At 37.5% G+C, this 22,453-nt stretch overlaps 3 protein-coding genes across 4 annotated transcripts; 1 reads left to right on the top strand and 2 right to left on the bottom strand.

The window, feature by feature from the left end:
• Positions 1-635: 635 nt before the first annotated feature.
• Positions 636-1,695, bottom strand: LOC123864175 (small nuclear ribonucleoprotein-associated protein B). Its single transcript, XM_045904465.1, has 2 exons — positions 1,524-1,695; positions 636-1,380 (listed from the first exon to the last, which is right to left on the bottom strand). Exons 1-2 carry the CDS (start codon positions 1,524-1,526, stop codon positions 829-831), a joined length of 555 nt encoding a protein of 184 aa, XP_045760421.1. The 5' UTR covers positions 1,527-1,695; the 3' UTR covers positions 636-828.
• Positions 1,696-4,198: 2,503 nt separating this feature from the next.
• Positions 4,199-6,505, bottom strand: LOC123881294 (Krueppel homolog 1-like). Its single transcript, XM_045929996.1, has 2 exons — positions 6,346-6,505; positions 4,199-5,591 (listed from the first exon to the last, which is right to left on the bottom strand). Exons 1-2 carry the CDS (start codon positions 6,350-6,352, stop codon positions 4,510-4,512), a joined length of 1,089 nt encoding a protein of 362 aa, XP_045785952.1. The 5' UTR covers positions 6,353-6,505; the 3' UTR covers positions 4,199-4,509.
• A 488-nt stretch (positions 6,506-6,993) lies between these two features.
• On the top strand, positions 6,994-22,422 carry LOC123881086 (pre-mRNA-splicing factor CWC25 homolog). Of its 2 annotated transcripts, XM_045929658.1 has the most exons (5): positions 6,994-8,019; positions 8,487-8,655; positions 19,844-20,056; positions 20,338-20,628; positions 21,092-22,422. In XM_045929658.1, exons 3-5 carry the CDS (start codon positions 20,048-20,050, stop codon positions 22,352-22,354), a joined length of 1,563 nt encoding a protein of 520 aa, XP_045785614.1. In that variant the 5' UTR covers positions 6,994-8,019; positions 8,487-8,655; positions 19,844-20,047; the 3' UTR covers positions 22,355-22,422. The 2 variants fall into 2 exon arrangements, with proteins under 2 accessions (XP_045785614.1, XP_045785605.1); XM_045929649.1 differs by lacking the exons at positions 6,994-8,019; positions 8,487-8,655 and adding an exon at positions 19,565-19,725.
• Positions 22,423-22,453: the final 31 nt, after the last annotated feature.

Genomic DNA, 22,453 nt, shown 5'->3' with positions numbered 1-22,453 from the left:
ATTCACAACTTTGCCACAGATTTCTTATTAATATTACAAATTAAAATTATCTTGTGTGTTAATATTACTCTTGTGGCTTGTTTTTTATTGAATAAAGACCCTTAAATATGAATTTTATAATTTATTGACTTAATGAAAAATACTCATTTAACCTCTCACTTTAAGACCTAAGCACTAGATAAAAACTGAGACTGGTGTTTGCAATTTGCAGCCCAAATATGTCTGTGCTAGGGCTGACAAAACTCCTCAGCCTGATAAGTTTTCACAAAGCTAAAAGGTAGGGAATTGAACTTTTCACAGAATGTGTATTTTTGTCTCTATATCAAATATAATTAGGACATGAAATTGTCACTATAATAATTTATATTTGCTCCTTTAAATAATATCCTTATTAATTATATTTCAAGACATATAGCAATTATGCATGTTAATAATTGTTCCAAAATTTTTATATATTGAAGTATAAGTGTCCCTTTAGTAGAAAATGTAATATAACTGGCCGATGCACAAATACTTCTGAATTTTTGTCATCCCCAAAACTCCTCCATCACCTAACTCTTTCAGATACCAGTCCATAATAAACTGTCAACTGTCAGGGGTTTGGTTCAACATAGAAAAAAAATAAAAACCAATAGTTACTTACTGTAATCATTTATCAAAATGCATCTTAGGTATATGCCTGTCACAATCAGCCTAGGACAAGGAATTATTGTAGAATTTCACAATTGCAAAAAACTGTACACAACTTCTGGGCCTTAGCAGGTAATGTCTTATTTTAAATTCTTTAAACAAATACTTATTCCACAAGTATGAATCACTATCACTAAACTAGTATCGGCGCGGTGGACCACGTCCGCCGGGGCCTCCTCTGCCCATTCCAGGAGGTGCGCCCATCATTCCTGGTGGCGGTCCTCCCATCATAGGGCCGCCGCGCATCTGTGGAGGAGCAGACAACTGTCCTCTTCCTGGCGCCATATGTTGATGAGAGGGCCCTCCGACGCCCCGAGCTGGTCCCTGTAAGCCTGGAGGGGCTCCCATACCAGAGCCGCGGCCTGCCGCTCTGCCGGCACCCGGACCTCCCATCGCCCCAGGAAGTGGAACACGGGGCAAGCCTTCTTCTGGAGGCGGCGGTCCTTCAATTGTAAGAGAAACAATATTCTCGCCACGAAGCAATACGAAACCGAGAGTTCTCTTCTCTTCTCTGTCTGCAGTCTTATTGTTTTTCGACTTGATTTTTCTGAATTCTTCGCAATCTCCCAAAATCAAATTCATATGCTTGTCAAATGCTTTAAATGTCCCAATGAATGTACGGGAATCTTGTAAAATCACTCTTACACGATAATTAAGATGCTGTTGCATCTTGTTATTTTTTCCGATCGTCTGTAACAAAGTAAACATTGTTATTTAAAGCTAGGATATCAAATTAAACAACAATTATATTATTGTTTTGGCTTTGGTTTAAATAAATATAGAATAATTTCAGTTTAGGATCTCTTGCACTATAAGAAAAATAAAAAACTTACCATTTTGATATTAGGATTAACTTTTTAATTAAGGATAAAATACAGTTTTGCTGAAAGCCGGAACAAACGACGAGGAATTACAAAGAGGACGCCATTAAATTACCGGCAAAAATGTAATGATATATCCATGACACAAACGTACTCCTACTCTTTGGTACCGGCGTCCATAGAGCATAGACCTAAACTCAGTGTTTACTGTTTTTGCTAACAATTTTAGTTTTACCCTAGTTTCATTTTATAAAATTACCACAAAAAAATATTTGTTAAATACCCTGAACAAATATTTCACATTTACATTTAACTACTAAGCCGTGATAGCGGGGGTTCAATCTCAGGCACGCACCTTTAACGTTTTAGAGTTATGTGTTTATTAAGAAATTGAAATGAAGGAAAACATCGTAAGGAAACCTGCATGCCTGAGAGTTCTACATAATGATCTCGAAGGCTTGTGAAGTCTGTCAATCCACAATTGGCCAGCGTGGTGGATTAGCTATGGCCAAACCAGCGTCAACCCATCGTTGATCATAATAATGATGATGATTATTATAATAGATGATTGGAGGTTTTTAATATCACTAATTTGATCAATCTAAAAAATCAACATAACAAAACTTCCTAAACCGTAGCTAAAAGGCCAATTCGCTCTTCAGTAGGGCGAAATTCTTAAAAGTGGAAACACTGCCTAAGATCTACTGCCATAGATAATGTAACTGTGTTATTGCGTCAAATGTCAGTGCCAAGTCAATTGCCAAATGGACTTCGTCTGTGTTGGTGTTAGCTGGCGGGCGTGTTCTGCTTTTTTGGAGTATTTTTTTTGTTAAAACTGACTGGAAAGCGCTCTAAGGGGGTGCCGTGCGTATGTCGACAAGCGCCGGCACAGACGGGGTCCATACTCGTATAGTTTAACTAACTTGTTAAAAATAACTACAAACTTGACATTGGCTAATCTTTGTAAAGCCAGACGAGCATGAGAGAAAAAAAAATGCCAAATGTCAATTGTCAATGTTGTCACTTTTTTTTTATAGGTTTCTTAGCTTCGAGTTCTGGGTTTATTGCATTTTGATATTCTGCAATCAAAATGAGACATGAGTTCAAAGACATGGGCTATAACATGAGGCTATAATCTATATCTATGGACATGGGTACATGTTAAAATAACAGCGAGGGTTTTTAGAATGTCATTCTAAAAGTTTTGCGTAAGTAAGGCGTAAGTATGGTATGTTTTGTAGAATTGTGTATTCCCAGAAGATCCTCGGTTCTATACAAACGTAGAGGGTGATTACGATATTATTTGATTATTGTATGCTCAAAACTAAATAATAATCGATTTGTCTCGTTATCTTAATTTTATTGATGTACCTACACAATACCATAAATAATATTGATTTTAAAGTTATGAGCTTGGAAGATTCATTAAATTTATGAGAACTTATTGCGTAAATAAATAAGATTAGGAGTTAGGAGTATGAAAATTCTAAAACAATAATTTAACATTAGACATCAATGACTTTCTATAATAGTTTTTTTGTTCATTATTTGTTACAACACCAATTCCAAACACCAGTCTGTTTTTTATCTAGTGCTTTGGTCTATAAAAAATGGTGAAAAATGTTTCTCTTTAAATTATGTCTATTACTAAATAAATAAAATAAAATAAATAAAATAAACTCTCTGGTACAAAAAAAAAAATAAAAAAAAAAATTGTAGTTTTCTCAAAAATACTTTTCCGAAACGACTGTTCAACCTTTTTCGCGCGCTTGATTTCGGTGAAAATCATCGGGCCTCTCACTCAAGACATTCTACTCCGCGCGGATGGTGGAGGGAAGAGCCAGTCGGCACACAAGGTGCCCACGCACTTGAACTGAACTGTAGCTGAACTGCGCGTCGCGGCAGCGCCCCGCATGATATTCTCTACAGCCGCGACGCACGTACCGCGTGGCGCGGCACTGCTGCGCGTCGCGGCTGAAGAGAATATCGTGCAGCGCGCTGCCGCGACGCGCAGTTCAGTTGCAATTCAGTTCGGGTGCGTGGGCACCTTTATACCGGGGATCTCTTTCCTTTCCGAGGACAATTTCGGTCGAGCATAGGTATAGCTTCTAAGACGGGTCTGGCCACGAAATTCAAATTTAATTTGGTTTTTCGCAATTTGTAAATTAATACGACAAAGTAGGCTTATGGCATTCTAATTCCGATAATGGCAGTATGAACCTCACAGGATTACATAAAAATCTTTTATGTAATCCTGTTATTATAAATGAGGATATTAGCTCTAGTATCGACTATAACTCACAAGTTAGTCGATACTAGAGCTTATTTATTTTCTTAAAATGGACCCTTTCAAGTAGAGATTTTTATAAAAACCTGTGAGGATGATGCTGCCATTGGCGCAATAAAGTGCCATAAGCCTACTTTATCGTATGTACAAATTGCGATAAATCAAGTAAAATTTGAATTTCGCAGACAGACCCGTCGCTTCCACCTTAATGGAGAAAGTCGCACCGTGGTTTCATTTTAACCGTTTTGGTACGGAACCCTAAAACACACAGTTTTATGTTGTGTTGCTACAGTTACTGTCCACTAGCAGTTCATACAATACTGCATTTATCGTAGTAGGTACTTTACGAAAGGGAGGCTAGGGAATAAAGGGCAATCAATAATAAAAATATTATTAGTTGTTTACGGTTTACATATTATTTTACTTACATAATAGTAACACATAGTACATAAATACAAAACTTATTTCTATTAATATTGACAGCACAAATACATTAAACATCTAATTAGTCTTTTTTCAAGATTAAAACAATAAATCATTGCAGCAGTACAAAAAACCTCACCTATCTGGCTAGCTTGACATGCTAACATAATATTCATAACCATTCTACGCTTCACTAAACTATTTCGCTAAAGACTCATACAGTCATCTTACAGCCTTCGATTAGAATAAAGCCTTATCGAACTACATTGATTAGAAACGAACTACGTGCTACGAGGAATCGGCGGCCGCAGGGGCGAACTGTATAACGGATGTGTGCCGAACTATCGGTTCTGCAGGTACGGATTCTATCTGAGGAATGAGCTTGCGTTTTCGGGGCGGAAGAGAGGAAGGCGCGAGGGTCATCAGAGTCATGGAGGTGTTTATGGCAGGTGGCGACGGCGACGGTGTCGGCGAAGGAAGCGTGAGAGGCGCCGGCGGGGGGCAGGTGGAGGGGCAGGCGGAGGGGCAGGGCGCGGCGCGGGGCGGCGACGGCGGCGAGCTGGGCGGCGTGGGCGGCAGCTGCTGCAGCGCCGCCTCGACGATGTCGCACATGACGTCGCCGCTCACGACCAGCGGCACCGAGTACGGCGCCGCGGGCGGCGGAGGCCGGGGCGTCTCCGCTCCGTGCTCCTTGTAGATGTGGGCCTCCATTTGCTTCTTGGTGTTGAACGTCCCGTCGCACACCGTGCAACGATAACAGCGTTCGCCAAAATGTTGGAAGCGATGCAGTTTTAGAACGTGGTTGTAACCAAAATCTCGGAGGCATATTTCGCAGGTATAGGGGCGTTCGCCGGTGTGCGTGCGCGAGTGCACTTTCAATTGCTTCGAGCAAGTGAAGCCCTTGCCGCAGCCGGGCGCGGGGCAGCGATAGGGTTTTTCGCCCGTGTGCGTCCGGAGATGGATGACCAGCTGCCCAGACTGGATGAACGTCTTGTGGCAGTGCGGGCAGGCGTGCGGCCGCTCGCCCGTGTGTATCCGCGCGTGCCGGTGCAGTTTGCCGGAGTGCTCGAAGGCGGCGCCGCAGACGCCGCAGCGGTACGGCCGCTCCTTGGTGTGGATGCGCCGATGCACCTGCAGGTTCTCCTTGACGCTGAACATCTTGTGGCAGTACTCGCACTCGAAGGGCCGCTCGCCGGTGTGCGTGCGGTAGTGGCGCACCAGGCGCGCCGGCACCGCGAACGTCTTGTGGCACACGTCGCAGCGGTGAGCGTCGGCGGCGACCCGGTGCGAGCGCGTGTGGGCGGTCAACGCGCTCCGAGTCGAGAGCCTCAGTCCACATTCCTTGCATTGGTGCTCCCGTTCCTCGTCACCTGTGGGATAAGACGGGCCGAGTTCAAACGTAGTCGACGCGAAGTCGTTCATGTTCCGTCTCTAACCGGGTATCGTAATAGGTAATTAGCGGTAGGTCTCGGAAGCCGACGTATTATCGCGGCGACCGTCCACAGTACAATGTCTGTTGTGGATGGTATGCGGCGATCAGGAATATCAGGATGCACATACAACGGCCACATAGGGGTGCGGATCGGAAGGGGGGAGCGCGGAACGAGGCAAAGTGAATGTCCTCCGCCAGCACGTGGAGGCCCACCGCGGTTTCGAACAGATAGTGCCGCGGTGGGCCTCCACGTGTTTGGGCCAGCGACCCCGTATCCGCACTGTACCGCACCCCGCGCTCACCCGCTCACCCTGCCCCCACTTTCGTTATATCCTCGCCCGTTGTATGTACAGCACCTATCAACTTATTTATATTATTTCACTTTCAACGTTAGAAATTATTTTAAAAAAACATTTACTTTTTAACGATAGTAAATTAAATATGCAGTAAGTTAGTAAATAATTTACCATTATCTGGAGATTAAAGAAGTATTATCTAAAATTCACTGTTGATTACAGAAAAATTACATCTTCTGTTTGGATAGCAGCGAAAAAAGATAGAAAATTTACGGCCCTCACAAATATAAATTTTAACATATTGTAATAAAAATATTAGAATTAAAAAAATGAACGTATCTACATAACACATATTTACATAGACGTTGGTAGAGCAGAGACACGTGAAGCACTTACCTATCATATTGAGTGATGATGATTTATTGTTGGCGGTTCAATGGCGTCAGTGTTGGTGTAGGTTGCGCGTGGCGCTGGCGGCCGGTACACGCGCGCTCACAGACCGTCCACGGCTGAATGCGGAATCCGCGGCGCGCTGCTACGTACGCCCAGCGCATTTGTCCTCCACTCTCCTCTGTGTAGGGTCACCAACGTGCAAGGGAAACTGGGAGACTGGAACTCTGACTTGGACCAACCCAAGATAATGTTATTTTTTCAATAAATAATTGGCATATCATTCCCGCCGCCTAACAGCGAATAAAAATCGCGCGATATTTTTTTTCGCAATTCCTTAACTCTAGTCTATTCGGGTGGTACCAAATTGTTTGTCGAGTATTTAATTATACATAGTTCTAGCAAGCGTCATAAGCTATTCAGGAGAGTTTGATAATAATATGTTTTTGTATGAATTCAAGGTAATGGTGCTTATTTAAAATCATAGCGAGTCTTTTGAACTTGGAAAAAGCTGCCAATGTTATAACCACTTACTTTGTACACGAGATGCCAACTTTGGCCACCTACAAAAATGTGCTAGGGCTACACTACCTAGGTAATTTCATTTCTGATATCAGGGTTCCTAGCCTTGCGTTCAGAGTCAGACTACATTCAAAAATGAAACTGCCATTAGAAACTCGTAAACTCTAATAGCACTAGGTATCTATATTGAATTCTGCTTTAATCTTAGTTCAAGAGAAAAAGATTTACAAGACATTGTGGCGCTACTGTGCTTCTAAAAAGCCTCTTAATAGCCATGTTTTCATGCCAAAATTCTAAAAATAAGAAGAACCTATTAATAGAAACTTATAAAAAAATAAAAACTAAGATAATAAAACTTGACTATCACTTAAAACATATTTTTTCTGTCAAAGAGCACCCTTTTGATTTACAGTTTATTCTTACGTACTATGTATCTACTAAGTAAACTTATTATGGACAACTTTAAATGACTTTAAATCTAAAAACATGAAGTATGAAAATCAGAAAAAAATATTGGGTAACATTGGTCACTGCGCTGTACAGGTAAATACGTAGTTTTCTGTGACTACTTATTAACTTTTTATCTTTTAACCGTCTCAAAGACCAGTTTCCTAGCATAGTTCTTATTATTATGGGACTGTAAAGGCGATATTTCAAAAGTTATAAGTGACCTGTGACTAATGTTAGCAGAAAGTCGAGGTAACTTTTGTTAGCTATATACGTATTAGGTAAATTTTTTTTTTGGCCATGAAAAATCATAAATTTTGCAGTGTTTGAGCAGATGAGGTTGCACTTGGTTTCCAAATCTAAAAAAAAACTACTCCTTGTCTTATATTTTTTCGAAGTTTTAGCCAATTATATGCAAAAAGCGGCCAAAGATGGCGCCTTTTACGGTGTTATTATTCTTGGTTTATGGTAAAACGGTTTAAATAACGGTTTATAAACAGGACTAGGAACTCTACCCTAAGCGTTCTGGTACGCCATCGATGCTGTACGCACTTGCTAAGTGCAATTTCGTTATGAAATACTTTGGTTATCCTACATCTCACTCACACTGCTGCATTTACTATGTAGATACGCTTTATATACCTACGTGTTAAATGATATTACATTGCTGTGTGTCAACTGTCAACTCACAAAGTAGAACCACGGGGCATGGTAGGTATAACTTAATTAGGTATGTCGTATAAATTATTCAAACATACAATTTGGTTCTTATATGTATATCTGATTTAAATTTTCACTTAGTTAAGTAATGTTTCTTGGCTTTCATACTATCACTGATGCGGATTTTATTATGTTTAATAATGTAAATAATTTTTTTTTAATGATAAATGTTTGGCCATTGCTGGCCATAGGTACCTACTTAAGCTAACTATTTAAATAAAAAAAGACTTATACCTAGGTATATTTGTGTCTAGGTATAATAATATTGTAAATCGTAATGTATTTATAATTTATGTAAGTAACATAATACTTAACGTTAAAGTACATATTTAAAAGTCAGGTAAATGCGCAAGTTGCACATAAAATAATAATAATCATTTAGTACAATGTATGTAGTAGGTATACTGCGTTTATATGTATGTATAGGTGTATAGGATACTCGCGCGGCTTTGTTGAAGGTTGGAGCGGCAGCGGGCGCGGGGCGCGGGGCGGCACGGAAGGGGAAACACGTGGAGGCCCACCGCGGTTTCGGCGCGCGTGTGAACTCTCGGGCCGAGTGCGCGTGCGTGGCCACCTTGCCTCCTCACTCCTCCCGCGCTCTTCTATTTTGTCTGTCTAGGACAATATGTTACGATTACGAAGTTTCATTTCATGCATTAACTTAAAAGGCGATTTTTAAAATAGTTATTTTAAGCCCAATTGCTTATCAATTATTAGCTGATGCCTGCGACTTCGTCCACGTGCATTTAGATTTCTTTTAAAAATCCCGTGGAAACTCTTTCATTTTCCGAATAAAAATTACCTACCTAGCATATTTCCTTCTGAGTCCCATCTGTATCTACCTACACGACGAAAAAAAATCAAAATAGGTAGGTACTAGGTAGGTATCTACGGCGAAAATGAGATTTCCTTTGTGAAAAAGAGATTTCCTTTGGTAGGATTGACCCAAGTAGCGTTACCAGGCGCCCTGATAAAGCCAGACAATCAGGCTTTTTAGTTTCGTTCAAAATAGACAGTATCCGCCGTCCGGCTTGTTCGGATTTTGTTAGGCTTTTTAAACCATTTTTTTACAGTTGTGATTTTTTACATTAATAAATGATAATTAAAAGGACTGACTCATTTCATTTAAGTTGTTTCATTAGAGTATAAGAACTTTTTATGGCAAATGATAAAAAAACCTTATTTTACTTTTTTGTGTTCTTCTTTCTAGGCTGGTTTCCCCTAAACGTTTCCGCCTGTTGTGCGTTGTGTATAATAGTAAGGATAATATTATTTCTACTTGACTTTGAAATATTTTCTAGTTATTAAGATTAGGTATTACAAATATTCCAATAACTGCTAGTCATTACTTTGTTAGTAACAAAGTAACAAGTTAGGTAGGTAGTTACTAACCATAATATTATGAATACAAAAGTGTATTTATGTGTTGGTTTGTCCATCAATCACGTGACAACAGATCAATGGATCGACGTGATTTTTTAGCATGGTTATAGTTAACTGAAGAGTGACACAATTTATTTTTATGCCGAAAAATCAAAGAGTTACCTACCATGGGATTTTTAAAAACCTAAATCCACGTAAGCGAAATCACGGGCATCAGCTAGTTTTGGATAATCTATTATACCTATATCGTCGCTGCGCGTGCGAAACCGCGTAAGAGCAGTTTGTAAATACCGCGTAACAGCAAAACGCGCAAAATTGAAATATCGTGCTGGCCGATTCTAAACGTTTATTGGCTTATATTAGACTTCACCTGAGTTGAATTATCCTATGAGAAACGTCAGTTTTGCTATCGAAACAATACCGCGGAACAGTAGGAGGCCTGAAGTTGGAAGCAAGTGCGCGTATTTACTACGGCCGGTAAGAAAAATGTGCTGTAGTCAGTGTATGCTCCCGAAAATAATTATTTTGCCGGGATTAACCAACATGTAAGTATGGTTTAAATGTTTATTATTTTTCGTTTATAATGAGCTCATGCTAAAATATTTAAATTACGTGTAATTCTGTTTTAATTTAATGGTTCTGACCAATATAAACCCTAACAAGTATTTACGCGGTCTTGACATCACTCATATTTATTTGTTTTGTTAAGTTACGCGGTATTTCATTTTACTGAAACTAATAAAAATCATTTCTTATTTACAGATAAATCCTTGCATTCTCAAGTAAGTACCCAAATGATGGAGGACCAAGATAACTTTATTTTAGAAGAAAAAAAGATATTAAAAAACGTAAAGGACATAAAATAAATATAATTGGAAGAGAATAAAAAATAAGGAAAGAGAATGATGGGAAAAGAGTACATTGGATTTAAAAAAGAGGGCTCAAAGTTTATTCAGAACGTTCCTAAGCCAGCAAGAATAATGGGGCCAATATTATGTATGTATTATGTACAAAATGCTTCAGTGGTAAAGCTATGTATTGTTCAAAATTAACGGAAGAAGTTCGATCTGAAATATTCAATAACTACTAAAAAATGACTTGGCAAGAAAAAAAAAGTACATAATATCTTCAATGGTGGATAAAAATCCTACATCTAGAAAAACCACAAATTCAAGTCTAAGTGATACTAAAATGTACTATTTAAAAGTTAATGATAAAAAAGAAAGAGTTTGCCTGAAAACGTTTTTGGATACATTGGGTATAAAAGAATGGGCAGTTCACTATTGGCTTAGAGATAGGACAAATAGACACTGTTGCACTTGGCTATGGCTAGGAACCTAGTAATAACTCAGAAGTACTTGGAGAAAGGTAACACGCAGATGGAAGTGTATTCAGTAAACTCGGTGATTGGGAGGAAGTTGCAAAACTCGGGAAATATTTTTACCCTCACAATACGCCACAATAACAAAGGAACCCAGAAAAGTACCAAGCCCTTATGAAGTTATTACACCTGATTATACGTTTTTTAAAGATTTTGGTCTTAAAGATTACCAGATTTATGGATCAATAAGACCTGGCTGAGGAGCAGGTGATCATTGTGTGATTGTTATAAAAGCACTGAGATATAATGCAAATGGCACCATAGAATATAAACTCCACTTTTCAGATGATTTTGTACCATTGCCTAGAAGACCAAGGAAGATTACCTCTTTGATTAACAGTACGCCTTCGCTTTATGAATTCAGGTAACCAATTCCCAAGTCAAAGTATGATCACCTACAGGAGCTAAAAAAGTCATACTTTTTATGATAATTTACCTTTCAAATAATTTTAAGTTACTATTTTGACTGTGAAATGCTGTAATGATCAGAATTTAATTAGAATTTAAGAGCAAGTACCAAATAGATTACTGTTGTTATGATCATTATTTGTTTATGAAATCTTTGATTGAAAACATTTAAGTACCTGACACAAGAATTATTGATGAAGTTTTTGTGATTATTATGGAAGAACCTAGAAGAAGGTTTATTTTTGTTATTCCAAGTTTTATATTCTTATAAAAATATTTTTTGTTTCTACTATGTATGTACCTTCCTACGCATAATGGTTAAGTAATAATAAATAGTTATTATTTTTTAGTTTTAGATGGTTATTTTGATCTCTTTCAAAAGAAGTCTGAACACTTGTAATAAGATCTCTATTAAAAATTATGAATAGGTAACTAATAACTTTTTGTAAACTGATTTCCTAATATTTAAATATATAATATTTATGTTCTATTATATTATTTTCGATTTTTTTTCTAATAACAAATACAACCATTTACGAAATTGTTTTATTTCAAAACCGCGTACCTATGATAAAAGTCTACTTATTTTGTAAAATGAGTCAAAACAAAACCGCGTAAGTGACTTTACACAAAATCTAAGCCAACTACAAGTAAATTTACGTTATTTTCCAATAAAGAAAGTTGTAAAGAACTATCTGTTAAGTTCAGTCGGTAATATGAATTGAAATTGCTGAGATATTAAGTTTTTTCTTCCTCCTGTAAAATCTTAAAAAAGCAAATACGCGGTCTTTACAAGTTGCTCTTACGCGGATTCGCACGCGCAGCGACGATATGTCATAATTCGAAATGTGCTGAAGGTTTTATGCAAAAATATGATATAAGTAGGTCGATGGGGAATGTCTAGTATTGTAGGGATCGTCTGCTAAGCTTGAACTTCCTTTGGATCGATAGGAAACGAAAGTGCTTATAGGAGTTTTCGCTTTTTCGGTTTGCGCTGGAAGCTCAAATATTAGGTAAGCATCTTTTAGATTTCACGAACTCTTATTTCACATAATTATTTTCTTATCCTATCTTTTATAAAAAAACATAACGTTATCGTTGTAACGCATATCACATGTCTGTATTAGTGAATTGTATCGTGGTGTAGAAGTGGTCATCAAATTGTGCAGCTATAGGTATCACTATCGTTAATCCCAAGGTGCTCACACTTATAACATACTTTATTATTTACCTAGTAGCTCAAGTAATAAACTCCTTTGCTAAGTGCTGTGTAAAAACTATCATAATAAATAATAAACAGTAGGTACCTAAGTAATTACATGACTTAAATATGAAAAGCTTCTGTTATTTGAAGCTATTATTAGACTGATGAATTCCGGCTTAGTAAGGTAGAAATCATGAACTTTTGGCGCTGATACTCCCAGTATACCGGCTGCTACTATCAATAATGCAGTCATAAAGCCCTATAAATGGAAGATAAAAAGGCTAAAAAATCTGAGTTTTTAGTGGCCATTTAACAAAATTTAAACGAATAGCTAAGTAACCTAATTACCTATCCTGTTTAAATGAATCTTAATAACATGTTGTCGTGATATGCTAGGCCTAGCAGAAAAGAGAAATTAAGTCTTTTTAAAAAGATTTCAACAACAACAACAACGACACAGCACAACAACACGACAAACAACAACAGTTGTCGTTGTAGTGTTGTAGCTGTACGCTCGCGCTAGCAGAAAAGAGCGCTAAGCCTTTTGAACTTACTTTTGAAATTTTATCAAGCTTTTTGGAATATCTAGGTATTTAGGAATGTAATTTATTTTGAAAAAAAAAAAATATTACTACGAAATTAAAACCGTTTTGTAAAGAACCTTTTGTTGCTATCCAAACCTGCAATTAGGTATATTTTATAATTTTTTACTCGAATATTGTACCGCTTATCAGGAAATGATAAGTGTTCGTCCAATAAATCCGATTTGATATTATGGCGAATTGGCTGCAATGATGCCCTATCTATGCAAGCTTCTACCTGTTACATCATTAACATTTTATCAGTTAAACCGTTTGTCATACAGTTTGAGGATGTAAACGTTGCAACTAAATTGCTTTGGCATTTTTATTAAGGCTTCATAATGAAAATCTTGCGATTTTTTGGTAGCCCATTATTTGAAACTATTTACAACTTTTTCGATGTAATTCCTTTGAAATCTAAAAACTGCTCCAAATTGTCCGAAAATCTCGAATAATAATTACTTACTTAGAATTTTTTTCAATAGGAAACGGTAATTTCATATACTTATTTAATTAAGTAAATACCTATACTGAATCGCCGTATCGACCTAACCATCTAAATGTATGTATGTAGTTAAAAGTTCTAACCTGTACAATATGGAGTACCTAGGTACTCGGTATGTACTAACTACGTAGTATGCAGCTATTAACTCCTTTGTGTAAGAAAAACAAGCTTATCAGCTTACACCGCAGTGGCTTTATATACGAGTACCTATACCTAACCATACACAACGTTTTTAAAAAGGAACAACAGTCAACAGCGGAAAAATATATCGTACTCGTGTAGATTCTTATACCTACCTTACCTAGGTAAATTACACGAAAAATAACTACTTAATACCTACCTACCTATTCTATTTTGTTCTTATCAAAATGTTATATGCAAGTATTTTTCATATTTTTTACGGAAGTGGAAATTAGTACCTATTTAATTTGTATTTAGATGTCTGCTGTTATTATAGGTCTAGGATAATTTATATTGTCAATCTGTCACACAGAATAGACGCGCTAGATTGATTTCGGCATGATTTCCTAATTGAGGCAGGTTAGTGCGTGGAGCTAACCTATTAAACATCTACCTATTGAATTCGGTACCCCGATAAGGGAGCGAGGAGTACCTACCTACCTACCTACGTTATAAATTAATTCGGTGGCAAACTGGTAAAAGAATAGAGGGTGCAGGCGGGCGAGGGAGAGTGCGGGCGAGCGGTGCGGGCGCGCGGGGCGAGGAGCCGACACGAGTTGCACGCGGTCAGCGAACGTTCGAAACCGCGGTGATGAGGCCACCGGCGCGTGCGGCTCGCGCCCGATTCAACCTTCCTCAACGCGACCGCAACTGACCCGCGCGCCACGCCGCAGCGCCAACCACGGCCAAACACCGCGTTCACATCGCATCGCCTAACGCTCGCTCTAATGCGCGTAACCTTCCGTAATCATTTCGTCTACAACGATTTTTTTGCCATTTAACTCTTTTAACTTAAGTACTTAAAACAAATATCACACGATGACTGTTTCGGTTTCTTTTGAGTTGGTCCGCAAAATCTAACTACAAACCTGATGATTTGGATTTTTAAAAGTCCAGTGGAACTCATAAAAAGTAGCATTGTGTCATTATCCACGTCTGTAACTATAGTCATGGAAAATGCGTTTCTCCATTGCTGCGGTTGGGACGTGATTGAAGGACAAACCAATAAACCAACAAACAAACACACTTTTGCATTTACGTACAATATCGATACTTAGTGATTTTAATGTAGGTAGGTACGTAGGTACCTACACCACTCTGCATTTCTTTGTAATTACAATTAATAGACACCTACCTAATCTATACTAATAAATAAAATTGGAGTGTCTGTCTGTAATTTTGAAATAACTACCTCATATTAAGCTCATATGGTTATTTGAACGATACCAACACCGAATCACACGTTTTTAAAATTTTTGTCTGTCTGTCTGTCTGTCTGTCTGTCTGTCTGTCTGTCTGTCTGTCTGTCTGTCTGTCTGTCTGTCTGTCTGTTTGAAAAAGCTAATCTTGGGAACGGCTGAACCGATTTTGACGGGATTTTCACAGAAAAGTAGAGAATTTATCAGGGTGTAACATAGGCTACTTTTTTAACTGACTTTCAAGAAGGGAGTTGTGTTTTTCTACCTATGTACACCGAAATCTCCGAAATTTCTGAACCGATTTGCGTCATTTCTTTTTTAATCGATAGAGGAACTTTGCTACATTGTTTCATAAAAAATTTGGATTCCAACTCCTCAATCCTGATGCTGCAGGGAATCTGACCAATCCACGCGGGCGAAGCTGCGGGCATCAGCTAGTCATGAATATATCCGGCTCAAAGAGAATTTGTATGGTTCAATTCAGGAATAGTTCAAGAATAGACTGTAGTCTGTAACAAGCTTGAGCCACTAAAGTTTCTGCTCTTCAAATAAGAACTTTAGCTCAGGTGTATTAAGGCTGAATTATGGTTTAAACCTTGGTTTTTTTTTTATTGAAACTTCTACCGCTAAACAAAAGGAATCTTTAAACATATGCCTAAAACCTGGCATCACACGGTTGCATACGATTTTAGGAAATCTTCACGGAGTTGTCACACTAATATTATAAAGCCGAAAGTTTGTATGTGTGTGTGTGTGTGTGTGTGTATGTTTGTTACTCCTTTACGCAAAAACTACCGGACGAATTTGGCTGAAATTTGGAATGGAGATAGATAATATCTTGGATTAGCACATAGGCTACTTTTTATCCCGGAAAATCAAAGAGTTTCCACGGGATTTCGAAAAACCTAAATCCACGCGGGTGAAGCTGCGGGCATCGGCTAGTTGTTGATAAACAAGTTTAGAAAGGCTCAACTCAATCGGATGAAAGGTGCCCGAATGCATGGGTATCGAATAGACACACACATAATGGCCCAAGATCCCACTGCCGCGACCTTCCTTATTTTCAAAGAAACAAAATATGTGGGATAGAGTAGTGTATAGTGTTAGTGGATACTTTGAACGTACGTATATTTGCTAGCTTGTACCCCGGGTCAATTTAAAGATATCAGTTGCTAAAGTCAGGTAAAAACATTACTCACTATTTCTTAACGTCTGAGTGCTGATTTTTATCATATTTTCTGAGTATCATAGTATAGAAATTACGACTCGGACTATAAGTAAGATAAACTACTTAAGTATGTTATTTTTGCGAGCTTTAAAGCGTCTGGCGGAAATTATCGTCGATAGTAAGTGTCTGGCAGTATTGAATATTTTATTGACAATATTCTGGTCAACATATGTGAAAATCAGCAGTCAGACTTTAAGAAAAGTAAGTTTTTTAATAGGTACCTACTTTCAGTAGCTGATACCTATAAATTGACCCAACACTACAGTAAACTGTAATACACTAACACTACTCTTTTCCACACATTTCGTTTCTCAGAAAATAAGGCAGGTCTGGCGGCAGTGGGATCTTGCTTTATAAGTTTTTTACAGATACAAGAAGCATGTTAGGTACAAGATTGTTATTGCTAGATACGCCCAATGAATCAACGTCTGTTTACATAAATAAATGACGCTCATTTATAGCAAGATAGCCATAAATGTTATCATTACATAGAATAACACAACACGCACTTTAAATGCGTTTATCTAAAATCTAAGTATTTATTTATAGACAATTATTGTGATACAAAATTATAATACGGAATAACGAAAATTATATAAGTAATAGAGAGTCGTCGACCTCAATGGCCACGGGCGCATGTTCCGTAGAAGACGATTCTAGTGGGTGATCGACCGACCTCGGCGTAGTGCAAGGTAATAATTGTTACACGTGTAAAGGGTTCAAAATAAATATGTACTTATTACTAAGAATGGTAGGTACATTATAAGTTTGTTATAAAACTAGCTTCCGTTCACGAATCGACTCCTAAATCGCTGCGGAGTTTTCAATATTTTACAGTTCCAAAATTAAAATGGGTGGTCCGTAGGTACCTACTGAATTTTAGACGGTTTTTTTGAAGGTGCATCGGGGCTATTACGAGTACAATTACTGTGAGGCAATTCAAACTATACTTACTAACACAGACAGCAGAGACATATTATTTTCATACCTCGACTTGAAGTGTCTGTCTGTAATTTCGAAATAACTGCCTCATAGCTCATATGGTTATTTGAACGATACCATAACTGAATCAGACGTTTTTAAAATTTTTATCTGTCTGTCTGTCTGTCCGTCCGTCCGTCCGTCCGTAGACAAGTAGAAGATTGACCATAGGCTACTTTTTTAACCGACTTTCAAAAAGGGAGTTGTGTTTTTCTACATAAGTACACCGAAATCTTCGAGATTTCTGAATCGATTTGCGTAATTTTTTTTAAATCGATAAAGGAACTTTGCGACATTGTTTCATAACATTTGGATTCCAACTCCTCAATCCTGATACTGCCGGGGACCTGCCCACCAAAACTGATGGGATATAGAAACTGTCGGTTATAAATTGATTGATATTGAAGGTACCAAATAAAGACTTTGTCGTTGACCTTGAGGATCAAACTGCTCAACCCTGGTGCTGTAAGGAATTGCATTCCTAAATTCTGGTGATCCCTCGGGATTTTTAAAGGATCATCCGTTTAAATGTTTTCACCTGGTACAGAAACACGTTGTATCCCGGTGACGAAGTCCTGGGAAATTAAAAGTTCCCCACGGGATTTTTAGAAACCTAAATCCACGCAGGCGAAGCTGCGGGCATCAGCTAGTAATTAATAAATAAATAATTTTTATTTCAGTCAGGCAATATAAGTCATCAAGTATAGCTTGAAGTACTTATTATACATTCAAAAGATTACAATTAATTAGATTTTAAGAATGATAATATGTACCTATTATCGCGTCATATTAAATTTTGTTGTAAGTATATTAAACTTTTGTTTCATGTTTTACCAGTTGTAATAGCCCCGCTGAACCTCACCGCGATAAAGAAGTAATGGAGAGTTCTTACGCTATTTCTATCCGTTGGTACTTTTGGTGCTATTCTCTACAGATTAATAGTATGATTATACTAGTCTTAAGGCATATTGAAAAAGATATCGGTTTTATAAATCGGTTGATGACGAGGTATGGGGTAAAGTTGGATTTAAAAAACTAAGTGAAACTTTTGTAAAGTAATAGTTTTCAATTATAAATTACTTTCAGCAATCGAAGTTAGATAAACACAAAAAAAAATCATGATAAATTAATGCAATTACACTAATGTTACCCACCGTGACGAGGATAGTGATGAATCTGAACTGAATCTGTGATACTTTCTAAGGACTTCGTCTGTGGTGGCGTTTGCTGGCGCGCGTGCTGTGACTTTTTGGAGTGTTTTTTGTTAGAAGTGGCCGGTTTTTGTGTTCTGCTGGTGTTTATTGGTGGTGGAACTGACTGGGAAGCACTCTAAAGAGTGCAAGAGTGGCACAGACGAAGTCCATACTTATAGTTACATATAGTTGTTGTTGTTGTTTATTTTAGTGGCTTTTTGTTGTGCCACACAGCACAATTCACTTCGCCAAAGACGCGTTGTTTGGAGAGAACACAAAGGAGGCTGAACAGTTTATTTACACCCAAGTCTTTTCTGGACAATCCCAGTCCGATTTGTGGTAACTGGACTAGATGGGTTATGATGTTAGTAAATAACCTACAACAACACAAAAAAAAAATTATGTACATGTACTTACATAAACAATAATATATACAGAATATTTTAAACTTAATAGATTAACAAATTTACAATTTTATTTTGTTAGACTTAATATATTTACACAAAAATTTTACATAGGGACTAAACACAAACATTAAGAGACATTCAACACTTAGGGGGCGAGGGATCTTAGTAGGGAGAACATCATAAAGTTTATATACAAGTCTTGGACAGGAAAAGAGGATATGGGAGGGTGACCCTTCATCCAAACCGCATTCGCACAAAGAGTGATCTCTAATTCTCAATTTGGCCAAATGGACTGGAGTGCAAGAGTGCCCAATACGTAACCTTACATATAGTTTCCCTAACTTGTAAATAACTACAAATTTGACATTGGCTAATCAGTGTAAAGCCAGATGAGAGGAAAAAAAAAAGATACTTTCTAAGCACAGATAATAAATTTTAGGGATGTTTATGCTTCGATCATAGATTTATAGGCTTTATAATATCATCCAAGTTTTATAAACTAGGTCTGGTGATTATGAAGGAAAAAATATCGACATTATAGGTATGTACATATATTGAAATGGACTTCGTCTGTGTTGGTGTTTGCTGGCGCGCGTGCTCTGCCTTTTTGGAGTGTTTTTTTTCCGGGTTTAGTGTTTTACTGGTGTTTTTGATGGTGGAACTGACTGGGAAGCGCTCTAAGGGGGTGCCGCGCGTGTGTCGGCGACCGCCAGCACAGAAGTCCATACTTATATAGTTTCCCTAACTTGTAAATAACTACAAACTTGACATTGGCTAATCTTTGTAAAGCCAGGTGAGAGAGAAAAAAAATACTCTTTGGTCGACAACATGACATTTGACACAAGTGATGTGATTACATACTCTTTGATTTGACACTTTTTTGACAAAGTTGACATGACAAAGTTGCTTTATATTTTACGTTAATTTTCTGTTTACTGCAGGAATTTGGATACTGTTTTACTAATTTTTTTTTAAATTATCAGTACAAAATAGTCCTATATTGTATTACGTATGTTGTAAATTTTAAACATGGGTGGTGGAGACTTGGTAAGTAATATTTTATTTTAGTCAATTTTAGTACCTTTATTATGCACTAATGAGAGTGCATTACTGTAATAATGAGATATAGCAAATTATCACCGAAAATACAATATCTTTTTTGTAGAATACGAAAAAAGCTTGGCACCCAAGTACGTTGAAAAATCAAGAAAGAGTATGGAAAGCGGAACAAGCTGCGGCAGAGGAGCAGAAGCGCATTCAAGAGTTGCAGAGGGAGCGGGCGCAGGAGAGAGATCGCGAGGAGTTGAACAAGTTGGCCAGGCAACACTCGGATGCGAAAGCAGGGGCAAGCGATAATCGTTTGTCATGGATGTACGATGTATGTGATGAGTTATACTTAGTTTACTCATATTTTAATTACACTTTTTTCGGCCTTCTTAAACCTATATGTCTTATGGTGATTTTATTTTGATATTCTTGTAAATTTTGTATCTTATGTCTTACTCAACATAGTCATTCAGATGTTCCATGTGAATGTGGTGTGAGACTCAATTTTTGAACCCCTTTTCTTCTTGATAATAATTTCTCATTAAATAATCATTATGCTTGTTTTGAGGTTGTTTGAAATAGACGAATGTGTCAGTTAAATGATTTTTGCAGCAAAAACCAGACAAAAAAGTCCAACAAGAAGATTATCTGCTAGGTAAAGCTATAGACAAAAATTATGACAATGCAGGAAGATCCGAACAAAACGAAATCCCAGCAGTATCACGTAGAGTGGTTGGTTCTAGTATGATCACTTCAGGAGGGGATACACAGGTGGATCTTGTTCGGAAGCTTAGAGAAGATCCCTTATTATTGGTTAAAGAAAGAGAGAGGGCTGCGCGTGCTGCTTTACTGAACAATCCTGTGCAGAGAAAGAAACTTACTGAATTATTAAGAAAGGAGCAGGTTAGTAGGACTTGTTGCATCTATTGTTTTATTTTAGAATATGAATTTACTTAATTTAGTCAGATCTGGTGTGCCAAGATACTTTATCTATGTCTAGTTACCACTATGGCAAAGTTGTCTGCTAAGCCATGGTATGTACTCAACAATCTTTTATGTACTATTCAGTTATTCACTAGGTAGTACCAAACAAGAATTTTCTAATGCAAGTTTATGGTTGAAAATTGAAATATAAGTAGTACATATCAACAATAGACAATGTGTGTCACTTTGCAGCAAATTTGAAGGCCCCCTGACTGATGTTAATTTTTAATATCAACTGTACACAATGACAGGTATTAAAAAATAATGCTATACTTTTCTGCAGAAAACACTATAAAAAAGATAGCATTAATTTTAGATCTGTTATTTTAGAAATTTGTGTTTAACTGAATTAGCACCAAATAAAAAAGAAACTTAATTTTAGGAGCAGAAAAATCAAGCAAAATCAGAGAAGCAATCAAAGAAGAAAAAGAAAGATCTTGACGATTTGTTGGCAGCAAAGCTGAATGCTTTAGGCGGTGAGAAAGGTATGAACATTGCAAAATTACTTGAATCTTCAGATGATTCATCAGACAGTTCTTCAGAAGAAGAGAAATCCAAGAAGAAAAAGAAAAAGAAAAAAAAGAAAAGCAAATCAAAAAAACACAAATATGATAGTGATTCTGAATCACCAGTTAAAAGTAAAAAGCTAAAAGAATCCAAGTTGCAAAGTAAGAGACAGGATGATGATAGTGACTCTGAACCACCTAGAAAGAAAGCATCAAAGCATGAAAACAGCAAAAAATCTATGTCGAAAAAATCCAATAAGAATGATCAGTATGCCAGTGATGATAATAGGTCTTCTGTTAAAAAGAACAAAAGAGATTACTCTAATCATAGTTTAGAAAGAGGGCAAAAAAAACGTTACAGTGAATCAAGTCCTGTTCGAAAAGAGAGACAACAGAGAAGACATAGTGAGTCAAGTCCTGATCAAAACGATAGGATGCAACATAAATATAAAGATGATACAAGTCCTAATCGAAAAGAAAGAAAACAACAAAAACGTTACAATCAATCAAGTCCCGAGCGAAAAGAAAGAATGCAGCAGAAACATTACGATGAATCAAGCCCTGATCCAAATGAAAGAACTCAACAGAGACGTTATAGTGATTCAAGCCCCGATCGAAATAAAAGGACGCGACAGAAACGTAATAGCGATTTAAGCCCCGATCGAAAACAAAGAACGCGACAAAAACGTTACAGTGATTCAAGTCCTGGTCGAAAAACTGCAAGAGACACAAACTCGGAAGTTAGAAACAGGGATAGGGAAGGCTACAGACAAGAAAATAAAAGACCAGGCCATAATGAAGAAGAAAATTCTATTAGAAGAGAAAAAGGTTTCGAAAGTAAAAAGAGAGACAAAGATGAATATAGACAAGAAAATAGAAAACCAGGACTTAGTGAGGAGGAGAGAAACGCAAGGTTGGCAGAAATGGCTGCCGCGGGAGCCGAACGTGAGATCCAGCGGGGAAGACGCGTTGCCGCTCAGTTGGCGGAAAAGGAGGCTGCAGACAAATATTTGCCCCGTCATTCATCCCGAAACGAAGCTCGCGCGTTACCCGACTCGCTTGAGAGCAGAATCCACTCCAATAGGCACTATATCCAGCGAGACCAGCGGCATATGAATGAACATTTTGCTAGACGATAAGATTTCTATGTAAATAAAATCAATGTAATAAACTAAGTAAAGGATGTGAAATAAAAATCTTGAATTTTTTAATGTGTTTAATTCATTCATCATACATTT

The sequence above is a fragment of the Maniola jurtina genome, chromosome 1 (assembly GCF_905333055.1).
Source record: "Maniola jurtina chromosome 1, ilManJurt1.1, whole genome shotgun sequence".
Classification (NCBI taxonomy): Eukaryota; Metazoa; Arthropoda; class Insecta; order Lepidoptera; family Nymphalidae; genus Maniola; species Maniola jurtina.
This window is presented reverse-complemented; position numbering and strand designations above follow the sequence as displayed.